This window comes from Delphinus delphis, chromosome 8 (assembly GCF_949987515.2).
Source record: "Delphinus delphis chromosome 8, mDelDel1.2, whole genome shotgun sequence".
Classification (NCBI taxonomy): Eukaryota; Metazoa; Chordata; class Mammalia; order Artiodactyla; family Delphinidae; genus Delphinus; species Delphinus delphis.
Genome location: NC_082690.1, coordinates 20,297,835 through 20,316,486, shown reverse-complemented (window position 1 = coordinate 20,316,486; position 18,652 = coordinate 20,297,835). Strand labels below are relative to the sequence as shown.

General features: G+C 42.1%; 2 protein-coding genes across 7 annotated transcripts in view; one reads left to right on the top strand and one right to left on the bottom strand.

The window, feature by feature from the left end:
• The first annotated feature begins 1,508 nt into the window (after nucleotides 1-1,508).
• CLDN25 (claudin 25) lies at nucleotides 1,509-2,200 on the top strand. Its single transcript, XM_060017165.1, is given in 2 exon segments — nucleotides 1,509-1,827; nucleotides 1,830-2,200. Coding segments are annotated over 2 exon segments (690 nt in total).
• Nucleotides 2,201-13,515: 11,315 nt separating this feature from the next.
• The window catches only part of USP28 (ubiquitin specific peptidase 28), a 56,904-nt gene continuing 51,767 nt past the window's right edge, over nucleotides 13,516-18,652 (bottom strand). For all 6 annotated transcript variants that reach the window (XM_060017936.1, XM_060017933.1, XM_069540913.1 and 3 more), the window contains 4 exons: nucleotides 18,222-18,301; nucleotides 17,533-17,656; nucleotides 15,887-16,082; nucleotides 13,516-14,752 (listed from right to left, as the gene is read on the bottom strand). In XM_060017936.1, the coding sequence (XP_059873919.1) occupies nucleotides 14,577-14,752; nucleotides 15,887-16,082; nucleotides 17,533-17,656; nucleotides 18,222-18,301 (576 nt within the window). In that variant the 3' untranslated portion in view covers nucleotides 13,516-14,576. The remainder of the gene's footprint in view (nucleotides 14,753-15,886; nucleotides 16,083-17,532; nucleotides 17,657-18,221; nucleotides 18,302-18,652) is intronic.

Here is an 18,652-nt window from a genome sequence, read left to right as displayed (position 1 = left end):
AGAGTGGCATGGACATATGTACACTACCAAACGTAAAATAGATAGCTAGTGGGAAGCAGCCGCATAGCACAGGGAGATCAGCTCAGTGCTTTGTGACCACCTAGAGGGGTGGGATAGGGAGGGTGGGAGGGAGAGAGACGCAAGAGGGAAGAGATATGGGAACATATGTATATGTATAACTGATTCACTTTGTTATAAAGCAGAAACTAACACACCATTGTAAAGCAATTATACTCCAATAAAGATGTTAAAAAAAAAAAAAGAATCTGGCCAAAAGTCTGGTATTTAGCCTCACTCAGTAAATGCAAATTATTGCCTTTCCTGTCGGAACCTGCCTCTTGGCAGCAGCAACAAATAGGAATGGAAGCTGGTGTGACTACCATCTATTTATAGCTGTTGTCCCAGCAGCAGCAGGGGACTGGGGAGGAAGGGCTTTTCCTCCTGGTATATTCTGGGTCTGGATAGGTTCCTTGGATTTGGGAATTTTTTTCTTCTGTTTACAAAAATACTAAATGATAAATTTGTAAAAATGTATAAAATACATAGACAAGCACAAGACAAAAACAAAAGAAAATAAGAACTATCCATAATCCTTCCAGTAAAATAACCATGGTTAACATGTTGTGGTAGATACACACACATAGATACAGATATATGCGCTTTTTTGTGAAAGTGAAACTGCATTCTATATACTCTATATACTGTTTGGTCACTGCTTTTCTCACTTAACAACGTATCAAAAGCATTTTTTTTTTTTTTTTTTTTCTGCCATACGTGGGCCTCTCACTGCCGTGGCCTCTCCCGTTGCAGAGCACAGGCTCTGGACGCGCAGGCTCAGCGGCCATGGCTCACGGGCCCAGCCGCTCCGCGGCATGTGGGATCTTCCCGGACCGGGGCACGAACCCGTGTCCCCTGCATCGGCAGGCGGACTCTCAACCACTGCGCCACCAGGGAAGCCTCAAAAGCATTTTTCATGTCATTAAAATTTCTTCTACATCAATTTAAAACAGCTGCCTAAATTGTACATAATAATATATAATTATTAACACTAGTTCAGTGGATATTTTCATAAATATTGGTATATATTCACAGTAAATTAAGGTAAGTTCTTGGACGTAGGGTGCTGGGTCAAAGTATGCAGATATTTAAAAGTGTAAAACATGAAGCCATGTTACCCTCCAGAAAGATTACATCAATGTATATTCCCAGAACATCATTCTTGTCTTCTCGGAACTGGGGAGTGATTTAAGCGTATGAATTCACTCATCAAATATGTATTGATGGCTTACTGTCTGGCTTTTTTGCCTCTCATGGGACCCTCCCCCAGAATCCACACCCACATCCAATCTTGGGCACACCCTCTAAACCCAAAGTTTGCCAAGTTCCTGGCACCTGCCTCAGTTGCTGAGTGGACTCCACTCAGCTCCCCAGAAGTCCTGCCTGCTGACCAGTCACCAAGCCGCCTGTCCTCCTTTCCTTTCTGCCTTTCCTTTGTGGTGGGAGCAACCATGGCCTGGAGTTTCCGTGGGAAAGCCCAGCTTGGGGGACTGCTCCTCTCTCTGCTTGGCTGGGTCTGTTCATGTGTCACCACCGTCCTGCCCCAATGGAAAACTCTCAGTCTGGAGCTGAACGAAATGGAGACCTGGATCATAGGACTTTGGGAGGTCTGCGTAGATCAAGAGGAAGTTACCACTGTGTGTAAGGCCTTTGAGTCCTTCTCGTCTCTGCCCCTGGAGCTCCAGGCATCCCGCATCCTCATGGTAGCCTCCCATGGGCTGGGACTACTGGGGCTTCTGCTCTCTGGTTTTGGGGCCCAATGCTTCCGGTTTCAAGGATCAGATGGGTATTCCAGAGGTGGCTTTGCCTCCTGGGAGGGACTTTGGAGGCATCAGCTTTGGCCACTCCCCTCTTTCCAGTCTCCTGGGTGGCCTGCGCCACAATCCAAGACTTCTGGGATGACAGCGTCCCTGAGATTGTGCCTTGGTGGGAGTTTGGAGATGCCCTCTAGCTGGGCTGGGCTGCTGGTGTTTTCCTGGCCCTTGGTGGGTTACTCCTTATCTCCTCGGCCTGCCTGGGAAAAGAAGATGTGCCCTCTGTCCAGATGGCTGTCCCTACAGCAGCCCCACCATCCTGTGCTCCAGCGGAGAAGTTCGATCGCTCGTTCCACCTAATGCCAAGACCTAGGATCCTGTTCATCTAGGACAAGCTTTGCCAAGAAATCTATGGAACAGAGGAATGTCAGGAGAATCCTCTCTCTTCCTTATCCTCCATCACTCTATATTTGCTTGCCTCATTTTAGAGGTGGTAGTCACTGTCTCATTTGTTCAAGAATTTGACTATCTTGGTGATATGGTGATCCTAATTTCAGAATGAAAAATCAAGGCACAGTTTCTAAAGACATGTTTATCTGATTTAGATTTTATTTACATAAAATACTTTTAAACTCATAACATTAATTATATACTTGATTCTTTTATTACTAGGGAAAACATATTACAAAATAGCGTTCAACCTAGAAAACCTAGTCTACTGGATATGAAGACAGAAAAGCTAAAGATATGCCTTTGCAAATGAAAATGAATTATTGGTGATATTATATCACCTCAGGACAGGGACCCTCCTTGGGTTCATTTTCAGTCTCGGGTGCATGATTTGAAAGGGAGCTTCACAATATATCAGTCCTTGTGGCTGTACCCAAGGACTGCCCAATGTGGGCGTACATGTGGAGAGAATTATCAGCTACTCGGAAATGTCTTTTACCATATGCAAAATCACATTATAAATCCCTTAAATTTTAACCTAAATGTCAGCAGAACTACCTAGGCTGTGGCAACCAGTAAAGTCCTTTTCACAACAATGACCCAAGTTCCTTTGCTTCCTGACCGCCTGGGCCAGGTCTTCCTCAGGCATTTCTGCAAGTCCTCAAGGAGGAGCCTCCCGCTTGCTCAAAAACCTGCTCATCAGCTGAAACTACCCTGCGTGTCCACCCTGATCCTCTGGCTACCATCTGCCTCCCACTGCCTTAATCAGTTGAGAGTCACCACTGACCCCGTTGACAATTCCCACAGGAGAACAACTAAGGGTGATGGTTCCCAGTGTCCCCAGATATGTCCCTTTTCCAAGTTCAGAGGCACCTTTTGCTCACAGGACTGAGGAGCTCCCTCCCTCCACACGCTGGTACTGTGCTTTGCCTTGAGGCTGTACTGCTTGTGCTCAGATGCCTCTCCTTCTCAATTAAACAACATTGGCATAGCCCTGGCATCTTGAGGTAGCCACCACAGAATGTGCACACACCAACACAAGAATAAACAAGTTTGCCGGCACAGCCCAGACCAGTTCCCTTCTTTTTTTTTCCTGAGGAAATGAGTCTGCTCAGGTGCAACTTCGTCTTCAGCACCTGACTCAGTTACCTTCTCACCCAGAATAGCATCCTCTAGGAGTCACAGTTTCTCCAGAAAGTTCCTTTCCCAGTATGTCCTTTTGTATATGTCCACTTGACATACACAAATCCAAATGACTCTGAGGTAAATAAATTTTTGAGTATAAAAGAGCAGTTTGCATCAAATTTGTATTCCGGCCTTCTCTGGTTCCAATGCCCATTTTATCAACTACCCCTTCTTGATTATGTTTCAAGGATCTTTAGGCCAAGTTTCATTCAGGGGTGAAGCTCAAATATCCAAGAGTGATCCTTGGATCCCATAGGATCTACAAGAAGGACTCATTTTGTTATTCATCCATCTGGCCGTTTATTCACTCTTTGAACAAATATTTATTGAGCACCTACCATGTGCTAGGCATTGTGCTAGCAACCAGGAATAAAACAGTAGGACAAAATGTATCCCTGCCCCTCATATAGGCAATTAGGGGAGACAAATATTAATGGGAAATCACATTAATGCTAATTGTAGTTGTAACAAACTTTACAAATCCTGAAAGGTACATGGTTCTATAAGATCATGCAATAGGAACAATTTAACCTAGTCAGGTTAAATGAGCGGGTACCCTAAGGGAATGATAACTGCCTACAAGCTAAATGATGGATAGCAATTCTAGACAGAGAGAGAAAAAAGTAAAAGACAAGGCTGGTGAAGTAGGAAGGAGCATGTTGTCTCTGTTCTCAGAACCAAGGGAAGCCAAGCATGAGGCCAGGAACAGGAGGTCAGCTGACCGAAACAGTAGCCTGCTCCACCTTTCCTAACACCTTGTCCCTGGGCCATATCCCTACCACACAGTTATGTAGGGTTTAAGAGATGACAACGCACTTTCACATATCTTGTGTTTTATTTACTGTTATATTGAGGGTTTTTTTTTTTTTTTGAGATTGGGAGAACAGATGTTATTTGTTTTGCTAATGAGAAAATGAAGAATTTAGGCAACATGCCCACGGTGAGTAATTAGCTGGATGAGACTTGAATCCAAGGCTTGGATGCCATGGCAGGCTTTTGTCACCCACCCCATCCTGTTGCTTCATGGGGATGGGTGACTGAGACAATCTACCAGACCAAAGGAAAAACTAGCACCCAAGCAGAAGAAAAAACCAAAGACCTAAAAGAAAAATCTTGTGCTCCGTGCGTTTGTTGAGGTCTAAACAGGATCTTTGTTGCCAGGTGGCTCACCTGGTCCTGCTGGTGACCTGCAGCCCTCATCCTAATCCCATGTGTGCAGGTGCTGATGGCATTTTTCATCAGCATGTGATTATGGCTTCCTCTGCAAGGAAACTGGACACAAACTAAAGGTTTATTAAGAAAAAAAATAGCCTGTTTTCCTAACTCTCCTTTATAAAGGACACAAAGGCATTGAAAAAAATTTTTTAAAGCTCTGCACTTTTTTTTTTTTTTTTTGCATTACGCGGGCCTCTCACTGCTGTGGCCTCTCCCGTTGTGGAGCACAGGCTCCGGACGCGCAGGCTCACCGGCCATGGCTCACGGGCCCAGCCGCTCCGCGGCATGTGGGATCTTCCCGGACTGGGGCACGAACCCGTGTCCCCTGCATCGGCAGGTGGACTCTCAACCATTGCGCCACCAGGGAAGCCCCCCAAGGTCTGCATTTTTTTAATATTTACTTATTATTTTGGCTGTGGCAGGTCTTACTTGTGGCACGCAGGATCTTTTAGTTGCAGCATGTGGACTACTTAGTTTCAGCATGCATGTGGAATCTAGTTCCTGGACCAGGGATTGAACCCGGGCCCCCTGCATTGGGAGCTCGGAGTCTTACCCACAGGACCGCCAAGGAAGTCCCCAAAGGCATTTTTTAAAACGATAGGGGTGGGGCAGGGACTGTTGATTGATTCCCAAGCAGTCAATAGCATGTCATCCCCTGAAGGAAAGGTGATCTGCATTCTGGCCAGAAGCTACTTTTATAGAAAGAGTCTGAGGAATAAGATGCTTTTCACCAAAAACTGCCACTGTTTTTATCTACCTGCATTGTAGGGAAAATAATGAGAAATAAAAATAGAACTAATTAAATCTTAGCTTCAGTTCAGCCTTTTCTCATGCATTTGTGGCAAATTAACATCAAAAACATTTCTTTATTGTGGTTACACATGGAGAGGTGTGTTGTCATATGTATTAGGAACAGAAAGGGACATCAATCAATCGATGTTTCAAGGCAAAAGCTTTTATTATGTGCAAAGCATTGTAAGAAAATAACCCGGGGACTCGCCAAACGTGATGCAGTTAGAATTTGATATGTTCGGTGCTGTCTTCTCCACCGGCCTTCCTTTGGGTCTGAACATTTCATCATTAGCAGAGAAGGCATTCCAGAAGGTCCGTATCAAAACATTCATCTGTTACCCTTCTGAGCCTCTGAGACTAGCTCTAAGGGAAAAGTCCCAAGGGTTAGACACATTTTGGGATGGGAGGAAAGTAAGAAATAGTTTTATGGGCTTCTGGACAGGAGACGTGTGTCTTAGCAGCCAGGGAGGGTTAGGATAATACAAAACTCAGAGTTAGGGAAATGTTTGCAGTCACTGGCCTCTGATATGGAACTGAAAGAAGCTGGGATCACATTCTACTCTACTAACTGATGGATTTATTTTTTTAAGCCAGTTGTTCTTGCTACCTTGCCACATTTATAGTATGTGTACAGACTGTTTTGTTGTTGCCCAGAATTTTGAATAGTGCCTCAAAGCCAAATCCCATGGGTGATACATGCCCTGGATTCTAAAGACAGGGGCTCACCCCACTGCTGCTAAGAAGTAACCAAACTGGTGGTCAGCCTTCACACCCAACACCTACATGAGAGAAACACCCAGACTCACTAGGGAGGCTTCCCGGAAGGGAGTTCGTAACAGTTGGGAGGACTGTGGTGTCTCTACCCTTCCCTGTGAGGAGTGGGGTGGAGATGGACCTCAGAAGAACCACTCACAGATGGAGCAGTTCCCAGCAGGGAAGATGGGTATCTGAAACACACCCATCACACCTGTGCTGAGCTGCAGACACTCCTGGGCTATGGAGGCACAGAGGAGGGTGCCTGACCACCACCGGAGCAGCCTGCAGCAGGGGGCTGGCTCGAGTGGGGCAGAGTGGCAGCACCCGCCCTTCTGCCTTTTACTGGGGCAAGGATGGTAAGCTTTCTGTAGCCCAGATGGGTGCTGGGCAGGCAGTCTGGGTGACACTGTCCTAGAGCGCTGCTGGACGGTGTGAATGACTAGAGCAGGAGCTGAGAGGGACTGGAAGAGGCCAGCCAGGAAGTCCAAAAGCCATATCAGGGAATGATCTGGAAGTTTTCTACAGAGCTCTCTGAAGAACCCATAAAATACCCCACCCAAGAGCTAGTAACTGGATTCTTGCCATAACAAAGAACAAGAGTGTATTAGAAACAAAGCTATTTCTTTAAAAAGTAAACACTGGGGCTTCCCTGGTGGCGCAGTGGTTGAGAGTCCACCTGCCGATGCAGGGGGACACGGGTTCGTGCCCGGGTCCGGGAAGATCCCACATGCCACGGAGCGGCTGGGCCCATGAGCCATGGCCGTTGAGCCTGCGTGTCCGGAGCATGTGCTCCGCAACAGGAGAGGCCACAGCACTGAGAGGCCCGCGTACCGCAAAAAAAAAAAAACAACAAAAAACCCAACCAACCAAACAAACAAAAAAATAAACACTGTCCTTTGCCTTCTTCTGCTATAAACTCTCCTCCCCCAGGCTCTAGGGCTGCCAGAGCTGGGGGTTAGGAGGGGAACGGAGCAGGGGAGTAGAAAAACATCCCACGGCTCCTTCCTTACTGCTAGCCCCGAACTTCAGGCTGAGGCCTGGACTAAGATGAGGGGAGAAGCACTGAAGCAAATGGATGAGAGTGAACTTTTGATCTAGACTGGTCCAGACGCTATAATACATGAAAATTATTCTTTTCATACTCAAACGGGGCAATCAAGTTCTCAGGGAAAGGACAGCCAAAGGATCATACTGGAAGGTAGCCATGGAAACAAAAAGAAAGCTATTGACTCACTGTTCCCTATCAAGTTTAGGCCATTCAATAAAATGATTAAAGAAAAAATATACCCAAAGCAAGAAAAGAATCCGACAGGAGATACTGTAATTTTTCTATCCAGCATAGGCCCAGATCCCTTCAGCATCTCTCTTCCAGTCAGACTGGCTAAAATATGATCACATCCGCTTGCCAGAGACCTACAGCACCCTGGATGTCTACATTACGTCCCAGTTATTTAGCATCCACCTGTGAGCCCTACATAGGCCAAGGAGAAGCCTTAAAGACCTTGCCCCACAAGACATTTCCACACGAGACCTGCAGCTAACAATACTTTATACCAAGTCATTGCTGCATCTATTGTTTCTTTTAACCCTTAGAACATAACAGCAAGGTTAAGGATTTTTTGGTTTTATAGACCAGGAAAGTAGGTTTAGCCAGTATTGGAACTCAGTTGTTAGCTAACGATGCCAATATTCTTTCCATGAACTACATCTTCATGAGACACACTGATTCAGCAGTAGTTTATAAATCAGGAAAGCTGTAAAACTGTTCACCTCATGAGTGAGGTCTGGTTATTCCCTAAGTAGAGACGGTCAAGATGACTTAGTGAATGATGATGCTACTCCTGTCATCATTGGGGGTTCCATCCTTACTGTTAAAATCTAAATGCTCATTTGGGAAGACCATCTTTGGCATGAGTGATACCTCTAGCCCACCGTTAGGGCTCTAGATAGAAAACTGGTCATACCTCCATGAACATGATTAATACAAGGACCAGCACACACTCTTGGCAATCCCTCAGTACCTAGGTAGCAGCTTATCAATTCCAAGTGACCTAAATTCTTTTTTTTAATTTACTTTGTCTTTGTCTGCACTGGGTCTTCGCTGCTGTGTGCGGGCTTTCTCTAGTTGTGTCGAGTGGGGGCTGCTCTTCGTCACCCAAGTCACCTAGATTCTTTAGAAGGTTTCTGTCCCCTTCTCCTACTCAAAGTTAATATTCCTGCTTCATTGCTTAATGTCACAATTTCTTGTCTTCCTCATAGCAGGAACAATCCAGGCTTATCTTATCTGAGAAGGGAGGAGACCAGGTCTCTACCTTGTAAGACCCATTCACTTGTCTGTAAATGGCCAATCAGTTATACACAACAAGGAGGTTGTGGAATCAGGTAAACTAGCCAGCAGCCTATTGGGCAATGCAGCAAACAAGAGGGCTGAAAGGAGGAGGACATGAAAGTGCCCTGAAAATCTCTTAAGGCAGTTCCACTCTGATGTGTAGTAGATTACTATGTCAATTTAGTGTTTAATAGCCTAAGAGAATGTGGATAATTGTTTTAAAGGTTCAGGGAAAAGCAGTGTAATGACTGAATAGCTGAGATGCTGAGCCTGTGAGCGAACTTTAAGGAACTGATGTGTTTATGGTAATTAAAAGAAAGGTTAATTACACAGAAAAAAATATATTTTTCTATATCTCCATCAGAGTTGAGCTTCACAACATGAGGAATACACCAAAGTTATAATACATTAATTCAGAAAGCATAAAAGCCGGTAAACTATCATTGCAGAAGATTCTACAGACTTTATGAAACCACAGAACTCAGTGTGTTGAGGACAATGTAAAAGCCACCTTACTAGTAGGCATGGAAGTTCTATGAAGAAGTAGTTCTAAGCTGTGACTGTATGTTTATCAGAATCACCTGTGATGCTTTCCAAGCATAAAAGCATCTGGGGTCCAGGGAAGTCTAATTAGTCCATACCTGCAGGGTTGAGGCCTTGGCAACCGGGATTTTTAAAGTGACAGCTGATTCTGGATTGGTGACCAGGGTTAGGAATCACTGCTGAAGAGCTCTGAATTAAAAAGGTAGAAAAGGGAATTCCCTGGAGGTCCAGTGGTTACACTCTGTGCTTCCACTACAGGGGACACGGGTTTGATCCCTGGTCGGGGAACTAAGATCCCACAAGCCTCATGGCATGGCCAAAAATAAATAAATAAAAAGGCAGGAAAAAACTTACACAAGAGAAAAATAAATAAAAACAAAATAAAGTTGTTTGAAAAGACCAATAAACCTCTGGAAATACTAACCAAAAAGAAAAGAAGATACGTGTCACCCAGTATCAGTAATGAAAAGGGGGACATTACTAAGCTCCTGGAGCCATTAAACACACACACACACACACACACACACACACACACACACACACACAAGGCGTTATTATAAACGTTTTGCCAAGTAAATTTTAAATTTTAGACAAAATGGACATATTTCTCTTTTTTTGGACGAATTTCTAATAATTTTCCAAAACTGACACAAGGAGTAACCAAAAGTCTGAAAACCCTAAATGTATAAAAGAAGCTGAATCTATAATTAAAAGCATCTTTTCAAAACACACAAAAAAACAACTCTGGGATCAGATGGCTTCAACAATGAATTCTGCCAGAAATTAAGGAATCCTATCTTATACAAACTCTTTCAGAGCATAGAAATTGAGAGAACATCCCAACTCATGCAATAAGGCCAGAATAATCTACAGCAAAACTTTGATAAGAACATTACAAGAAAAGAAAATTAAAGGCCAATCTCTCTCATGAATATACACGCAAAAGTCCTAAATAGAATATGAAAAAATTCCATATGCATATAAAAAATATATCACAATCAAATTCAGTTTCTTCTGGCAACATGGTTGGTTTAAAATTACTAAATGTAATTCACACATGAACAGAGTAAAGGAAAAGACCCATGTAATCATTTCAATAGATAAAGAAAAAGCATTTGATAAATTTCAACACCCATTCATAATTTTAAAAAAACTCAAACTCAGAATAAAAGGAATCTTTCTTTATCTAATAAACGGAATTTATAAAAAGCCTACAGTATGGTGAAATACTGAAAACATTCTCCCTGATATGGGGGGGGGATAATGACACCCACTATCACCACTTCTATTCAGCATTATACCAGAGGTCCTAGTGTGACCAGTCAAGAAAAAGAAACGTTGTAAGGACTTGAAATAATAGTCATCATTCACAGATAACATAGTGTATACAGAAGACCTAAAAAAAACCTGATAAACTATTGGAATTAATAAACTTACAGGCTTGATATAAAAACATCCATTTGTTTCCAGATGTCAGCAACAAACAATTAAAAATGGAATTTAAAAAAATCACAGCATTTACAATAGGTTGAAAAACATCAAAGATCCAGGAATAAATCTTATGAAAGAGGTGGAAGACCTTTATACAGGAACTGAGGAAAACCTAAATAAACAGTATACACAATGTTCATAGATCAGATGTCAATTCTCTTCAAATTATCTATAGTCACTATAAACCACATCAAAATCCCTGGAGATTTGTGTATGCATGTGTGAAATTGACAAACTGATTCTAAAGTTTATATGGAAATATAAAAAAATCAAGAATAGCCAAGATGATATTGAAGATGTCCCAAACTGGACAATTTATTGTACCAGATATCAAGACTTATAAAGCTACACTAATTAGGACAATGTGATATTGGTACAAGCAGACCAACAGGCCGATAGAACAGACAAAAGAGCCCAGAAGCAGAACCCTACGTAGACACCTTATGACAAAGGCATAGCACTGGGAAACACAAAATGTTTTCAATAAATGGTGAGGGTCAGTCCACTAAATGTGAAGGGTAAAACAGTGAAACTTCTGGAAGATAACACAGAATATCTTTATGACCTTGGAAATAATTTCCTCAATAGGGCACAGTAGCACTAACCATGAAGGAAAAGACTGATAAACTAGACAACCTTAACATTAAAAACTTGTTTTCACCCAAAGACATCAAATGAAAGGCCAGAGTGGGAGAAGATATAGGCAATGCATATAACCAAAAAAGCTTCCATAACTGGACTATATTTTCAAAAAACTCCTATAAATCACTAAGGAAAAGAAAAAAAAAAGTGGGCAAAAGACTTATATACGTATTTCAAAAAACAGAATAGCCAAAGGCCAATAAGTATATTAAGAGATGCTGGACATCCTTAGGACACAGATGTGGACAAAGGAATGTTGCCTGCCATCCCAGGAAAAAAAGGAATGTTGCCTACCATCAAGCCATCAGCCACTGCAGCCAGCCCTGATGGTGCACCCTGAGGGGAATTCAGGACAGAGAAAAACAGGATACTGGCCCTAGATGGTTAAAGTACATATCTAAGGAATCATTTCAATGAGGCTCGCATCTTCTCATAGGTAGAAAAGCACTAAAATCATTAACTTGAAATGTCTGGTGTTTTTGAGATTAGTAGCAGTCTTTTAATGTTCAACTACATGTTTTTCCCTCCCTTACCTCTTTGGAACAGTTCCTCAGAGCTATCTGAGAGGATGCCTCCAGGGCCACAGTCCTCAGTAAGGTCCCTAAATAAAACATAACTTGCAACTTGTAGGTTGTGCATTTTTCTTCAGCTGACACAGGGAAGTGCAAATCAAAATGATATCATCACATGTCTACCAGAATGGCTATATTAAAAATACTGACAAAATCAAATCTTGACAAGGATATGGGGCAACTGGAACTCTTATAAACTGCTGGTAGGAGTTTAAATTGGTATAACTGCTTCGGAAAACTGTTTGGTAGAACCTAATAAAGATACATCTACCTATTCCTATGACCCATATATTCTAAGGACCCAGTAATTCCACTCAGAATTACATACCAACAGAAACGCATTCTTGGGCGCATCAAAAGACATGTACATGAATGTTCCTGGTAGCATTATGGGTAGCAACCAAAAACTGGAAACACTCAAATGACAATTAGCATAATAAATTGTAAGGTATATTCATTCAATGAGATATAATAAACCGAGCAAGGAAAATGAGTAAACTACAGCTGCAGTTAATTCTCCCTTCTATCCTACCCCTGCTACATCCCAGCCCTTCATTCAACCCTTGCCTCTTCTTCATTCATTATTTAAATTGTTCTATGTATCCACTTCACACCTCTTTCTTGAAGTGGGTAGGATAACAATGAGTTTATATGCTCCATACTTCTTGAAAGAGCTAATTAACAAATCCAAATGGAAAAGGATTGCCAATTCCAGTTAACCAGGGAAAGGCTAAACCCAGTCTCCAGGGAATTTATGCTGAGGTCAAGTACCCTGCCCAAACTCTTGAAATCACTTCTGGTTAAGGGTCACACTGGTTCTTTCTCCCACCCCACCCCCAACATCCCTTCCCCTCATCCTTCTTTTTCACAACCCTTTAAATAAGTAAAGCCACTCTTAGCTTGAGACAGTTTGCTGACCCTGAAAGAAACTAAGCTGTACCTAAGGCAGCACCAGTACCCGCCATGGTGGTCTGAGTGAATCCAACACTACAGATGTACAGCTGTTCCTTTCTTCACCAACTACAGGTTCTCAAAAGCTCATCAGGAAATAACTAATGTGGAAAGGTACAAAGCAAAAGATTTTACAAGACTCCCAAGGGCAGTCAAGCAGTTGTTAATATAGCACAGGCTATGAAGTGAGACACACCAAGGGTTAGTGTCCTGGCTCCACTACTTAGGACACCTATGACCTTGGACAAACCACAGTCCCCATTTTCATCCCAGGGTTGTTATATAACTGTGCACAGTAATCAGTAATGACAGGTATTTAAAAGCAGAAGGCAAATGGTGCTACTGCCTAGAATTTTAAATAGTAAAAGGTAATCAATGGGTAAGAAAAGTGATTAATTTCCCATGAAACAGATCTTTGCAGTGAGCTTTAAAACACAAAAGCACCCCTGAATATCTGTAAAAGACGGCCTAACCATTAATTTAACCAAAATATAAGAATTTGGTTTCAAGAAAATAATTTTTTTGCCTTCTAAATCAGAAAAATTACAAAGTGGATACACTTACATGCAATACAACTAGCAAATGAGATGAAAAGAGATCAGTCACCACTAGGTGCTGCTCAAGAAGTGACCACTGCCTTTCATCCCCATCAAGCTTCTCAATGCTCTAATCTGCATTTCTCTTTTCAAGAAGAAAAACTGAAACGTGAGAAACGCTTATTGAGTCCATCCATTTCCAAAACAGAAAATATATATTTAAATAAAGGCCATACTGCATACCAAAGGTAAAACAAATACTTTTATTGCACATTTATAAAATCTGCATTGTTGTAGTAAGTGTTTTTCCCTCCCACGATTCCCTCATTAATCTTAAAATTTGGATACCCAATTTGGAGCCTTTTAAAAATTATCAAGAGGGGATATTTCTCTCTCTACATATACATATATATATAGATTTTTTTTTTCTTTTTACAAACCCACATCCCTTATTTTTTAGAAGCAAAAAAGGGGAGGGGCATCAAAATGTTCTTCTGGGCCAGCAGCAGCCTTAGACATGGGTTTTGACAATTTTCAGACACTAGAAATTTTTACCTAAATGGTTAACTATGAAAACGTGATCTTTAGTCAAGTTTCACAATGTTGTTACTCCGTCTGACGTCCTTAATGCCTTCCTTTCTTTCACTCAGGACTGAGTATGAGGTTTTCTGGTTTATTTAAAAATATAAAGTAAAAGAGAGAGAAGAAAGGAAGGAGAGGCAGCTTTCTTTTGACTTTTGAACATCTTACTGCCACATGCATGACCTTATGTTCTACCCACGTGTGAAAGGGTAGTGGTTCATCAACAACCTATCTTGTCATCTCCTGTCAAGAGCCAGGCAAGGTGTATGCTTCTCCTCTCTTGCAGTTAAGAATTTTTTAATGTCATCTGTATTTGATAAAATAACTAGTAGCTGTTCATATGGTTCAGGTTCTGATGAATCACCCTTCTACTCTGCTGTCAAAAACACTTATGCCTGAAGGATAATTTTAAAAGTGTCAAGAGGCTTAGAAAAGCCCAAGCACGCCTGTAGGTACAAGAGGCATTTCAGGTCTTCTGCCATAAATCAATACCTTAATACACTGGTTCCTGCCTTTTTTAGTGAAATCGCTTTTATGATTCTGTACCTAAAAAGTGCAATTTTATTTTCAATCCTTCTTTACATACACAGTATGGTTGGGGTCTGGATCTGAATCTTACTTTTCCACCTAATCCCCTTCCCAAGGTAAACACTGTGACAACAGACTTCTGTGCAACAGGCAGTCAACCAAAGACCAGGATGGGATTTGAACACGTGGGGGCTTATTTCACTGTCACAGTTGACACCCCTTGAATTGACTCCATGACAGCTGCAAACCTGCTACAAAGGTCATAGGGCGAATTGGGTCGAATAGTCGGAGGCTCCTTTAAGACAATGATTTCTGCAGAAGGATCTAGAAGTCTGGGTAGAAACTCCCCTAAGCACAGCTGCAGATTTTCTGTGGAGGAAAAATGGATGGTTACTATACAGCTAAATAAATCTCTGAGTAAAAACTAAGTCTGCAATGATAGGAGACGGTCTTTCATACAGCCATCACCCAACCTGAAAGGTTAAAGCATTGTTCTGGTCAGCTAATGACAAATGATGATTCCTTCAGGCCAAACCAGTAGCAAAGACCTATTTGCCAAATATACCAAAGTTTTAGGTCACTGTTTTAAGCCATGTGACGTGTGGCAGAATAACACTATATATTCACTTCATTATGGACACGTCTTCCAATCAATCATCCTTTAAAATTTGAGAAAGTACCATAAATATAATGTACCGTAAATATACTATTGCCGTAAATAAAATGCTGCTCTTTTCCTTCAAGTAATTAAAATATACTAGTGTGTACACGGCATTATGTAAAGCTATGTATCACACATGGTCTAAGTAAAAACTGAAGACATTAAAACAAAATTCATAGCTACTAATTATTATAGAATTTTTCAATAAATATTATGAACTTTAACAAGTCAACAGAATATCTCTACATCAGTGAGAAACTAACAAAGAGGATTCGTATTAGGATACGTAGCAACTTTCTAAATCTATCAAACTCACCTAAAAATACCTAGTTTTAGGCTCCCTCTCCAAAATGCTTTGGACATGCACAGATGTTTCATTTACTAATTTGTTAACCTTGAAGGCATCATAGTTAATAATATGTTTATGTCTTGCAACTTCAAGTCACAGGAAAATTTGATTACGGCACCAACAGGTAATCAAGCTGCATAAATAAGATTTTTATTTTTAAACTATAAAATTAAAGTTCAGATTTCGGCAGACGAAAAAGTAAGAGCAGTCTGACATTCCTGGAGAGCAGTGACTTATTTCAAACAGAGCTGGCTGGCTGGCTGTGGAGGTGATTCAGCAGCCCCAGAGGAGGTAAGGGGAGGCTAAGAAGGACAGGGGTGCAGGCTCCCATTCCTTGTTTCAATAGAGTAGATGTACTTTTGACTCTTGTATATTCTAGGGGATTCCAGTGCCTTAAAATGGTTTGACAACCGGTACTACAAACTGAGTCCACTGCAACTTCTAGAATTCTCAAGGGCCTTAGAAATTACTGGAAGTGGCAACAACAGCACACCTGCAATATCTTGCCCGAGGTAAGAGCACCAGTGGTTTCTCATGATCTCAATGGCATCCAAGTCATCCTTGGAGATGTCGTTATTAATGATAAGGTGAATGCAGGGAATGATCAACTCATTCATCACATTAATACCCTCTGTTACAGAGTGCTCATCATTTGTTTCAAAGAGAGAAGCCGCTTTGGCATTCAGCTCCTATAGATAAAAAACAGAGTGAACAAAAATAAAAGTCTGAAAGAGAATATCTATTTTAGAAGAGCCTAAACAAGTACTTCCCAAACTCCACTGTACACTGGAAATGCCTGGGGATCTTTAAAAAGTACCGATGCCCCAACCCAAGCAAGCTGACTGACTGGTATTTGGGTGACCTGGGCGCTGGGATTTTTTTTTTTTAATGCTCCCAAGGTGACCCGAATGCAGCAAAGTCTCTGACCCAGTGGCCTAAACTTACAAGTCAAGGTCATATTTAACACCCGCTTCTATCAAAAGGCCTATTCAATGGTTCTCAATCTTCACTGAACATCAGAATCACCTGCAGAAGGCAAGCTGGTGCCCAGGCGCCTCCCTAGGAGACTGGTTTAACTGTCTGGGGAGACGCCTGGGTCCCAACCTTCTGAAAGCTCCTTAGGCGATTCTGACGCACACTGGAGGTTGAGAGCCAGAGGTGGAAAGACTCTAAATCCCTAGTACTGTCTCCCTGTGGCAGCTGAGTGGGATGTTCAAAATGTAATCTGTATTTGGTGATTTAAAAAATAAAATCATGTCTTTACTAAAATTTGGGTCCATCAAATCTACAAGGCCCTTTTTTCAGCTTCAAAGTGCCCTGTCATACCTATAACTGATGCAGGAACCGAAGTCTAATCAGAAAATGAAGCTTCTGAGATAAATACATGTCATGACTTAAATCTCCTCCACTTGGTATTAACAGAAGCAGTGGGAGAAATGCTGGCCTGACTCCTCCCGTGAAGGGTGATCCTGCCGGGTGTCAGAGAGGCTAAAGGCAAGCACGTGGGTCTGGGAAAGCCGCCTCTGTAGTTTCTGAAGGACAAGCACCTGCAGGAACCCCTGAGGAGGCAGAGGGGACATGGGTCTCCTTCCCACGTGGCGGCCAAATGCAAAATAGGTCAGGATAGATCTCCAGTGGTGTATGACGAGGATATTAACAGAATGGCAGGACCGATCCTGATGGTTCATACCTTTTAAAAAAAAACTGGAATCTCTTTAGAAGTCACTAAAATGCTCATCTACTAGCTTAGCAGGGAACACAGGAAAAACACACATTTCTTACATGTTTACTCTGGGCCAGACACCAAGTAAACAGCTGAATAAGAAGAGGATCTGTGCTCAGGAACTCACAATCTAGTAGACAGGCCATGTGATAAAAGCTATCATGCAGTACATAGAAAGGGCACCGAAATGGGGATAAGTGATTCTCACCTAACTTCTACCAGGGGTGGAAGAAGAATGACATTCACTGAAGTAACTTAAAATAATTTGTTTCCATGTAAAACTACTCTTCAGAGTTTGGAAAAATCTAAAACCTGTTGGAGATTTTTTTTAAGTTGTATTTCTTCACGGCTTCAAGGAGCAGAGGTAAACACAATAGATAATTAAAAAGTCGTAAGGCTTTACAATCAGTACAAACCAGAAGGCATTTTCTTCGGTATAAAGCGATCACCGACTCTTTCACGCCCCGCCGGGGCCCCTTCATCAGCAGAGCGGCATTGCTCTGGTAGGCGTACACCAGGTAGGAAAGCGCCTCTTGGTACCTTAGAAAGCGGTAGATAAAAAACAGCTCAGTGCTCCTTCCCCGAATCCAGGGCTTAGTCCCCACTGTTCCCTAATACAAGAATGCAACTGGCTGAAATGATGGAAAAGTCTTAATGATGGAGGCAGCATGGAGCACTGGGAAAAGCCTGAGGGCCAAAGACCACAGCCAGTCTCAGCTCCTCTGCAAACTGGCCGAGAAACCCAAGGCAAATCATGGAACTTCCCCGGGCTTCTGTTTCTCCCAACTCTAAAACAAAGAAGTGGACGAGAGGCTCACTAAGGTCCACACCAACTCTTAAAATTCACTTTCTGAGTTCATTTTCATTTATCACAAAGAAAACCTGGCCATTATATCTCTCAACTAAGAAATCTATCATTATGTAAAGGATGAAAAAACATGTGTGATGTTCAGAGCAAAAGTGAAGTGAAACACTGGAAAAAGGTAGAGGCACAGGGTACATGTGAGAAGGGGGGTGAAGGTGCTGTGACCTTCTGAATTCCTGGTAGGCATCAATAAATAAGTGTCCTGACCAGTAATCTCAGTGACATAAGAGGCCAACTTACTTTCCTTTCTGATAGAGTTCCAGGCCTGTCAGGAGATACACAGACACCTTTCGAAACAAACTGTAATCTTCATGCCACTTCTGAAAAGGAATGACAGCCATTCATGATTATGACCATGACTACTTGTACCCTTTCCGCCACAGTAAACTTCAAACTCAGTACAAATACTCATTGAGCACATGTGGCCAGGCACAAAAACAGGAGACACAAAGGCTTTCAGATAATAAAGTATTCGACATTTAGAATTAACGTCTACCGCCGACCTTAATTTTCCATGTCTTGCTCCTTCCACCAAGGAACAGAAATACTCATTTCATATGAGCTTTAGAATTTAGGATCTTAATTTCCAACACCCACGTCAAAGTCATTCAGTTCTGGTATAAATGAACGGCCTCCCGAGTTCTGACAAAACCATCCAGATGACGGAAGAC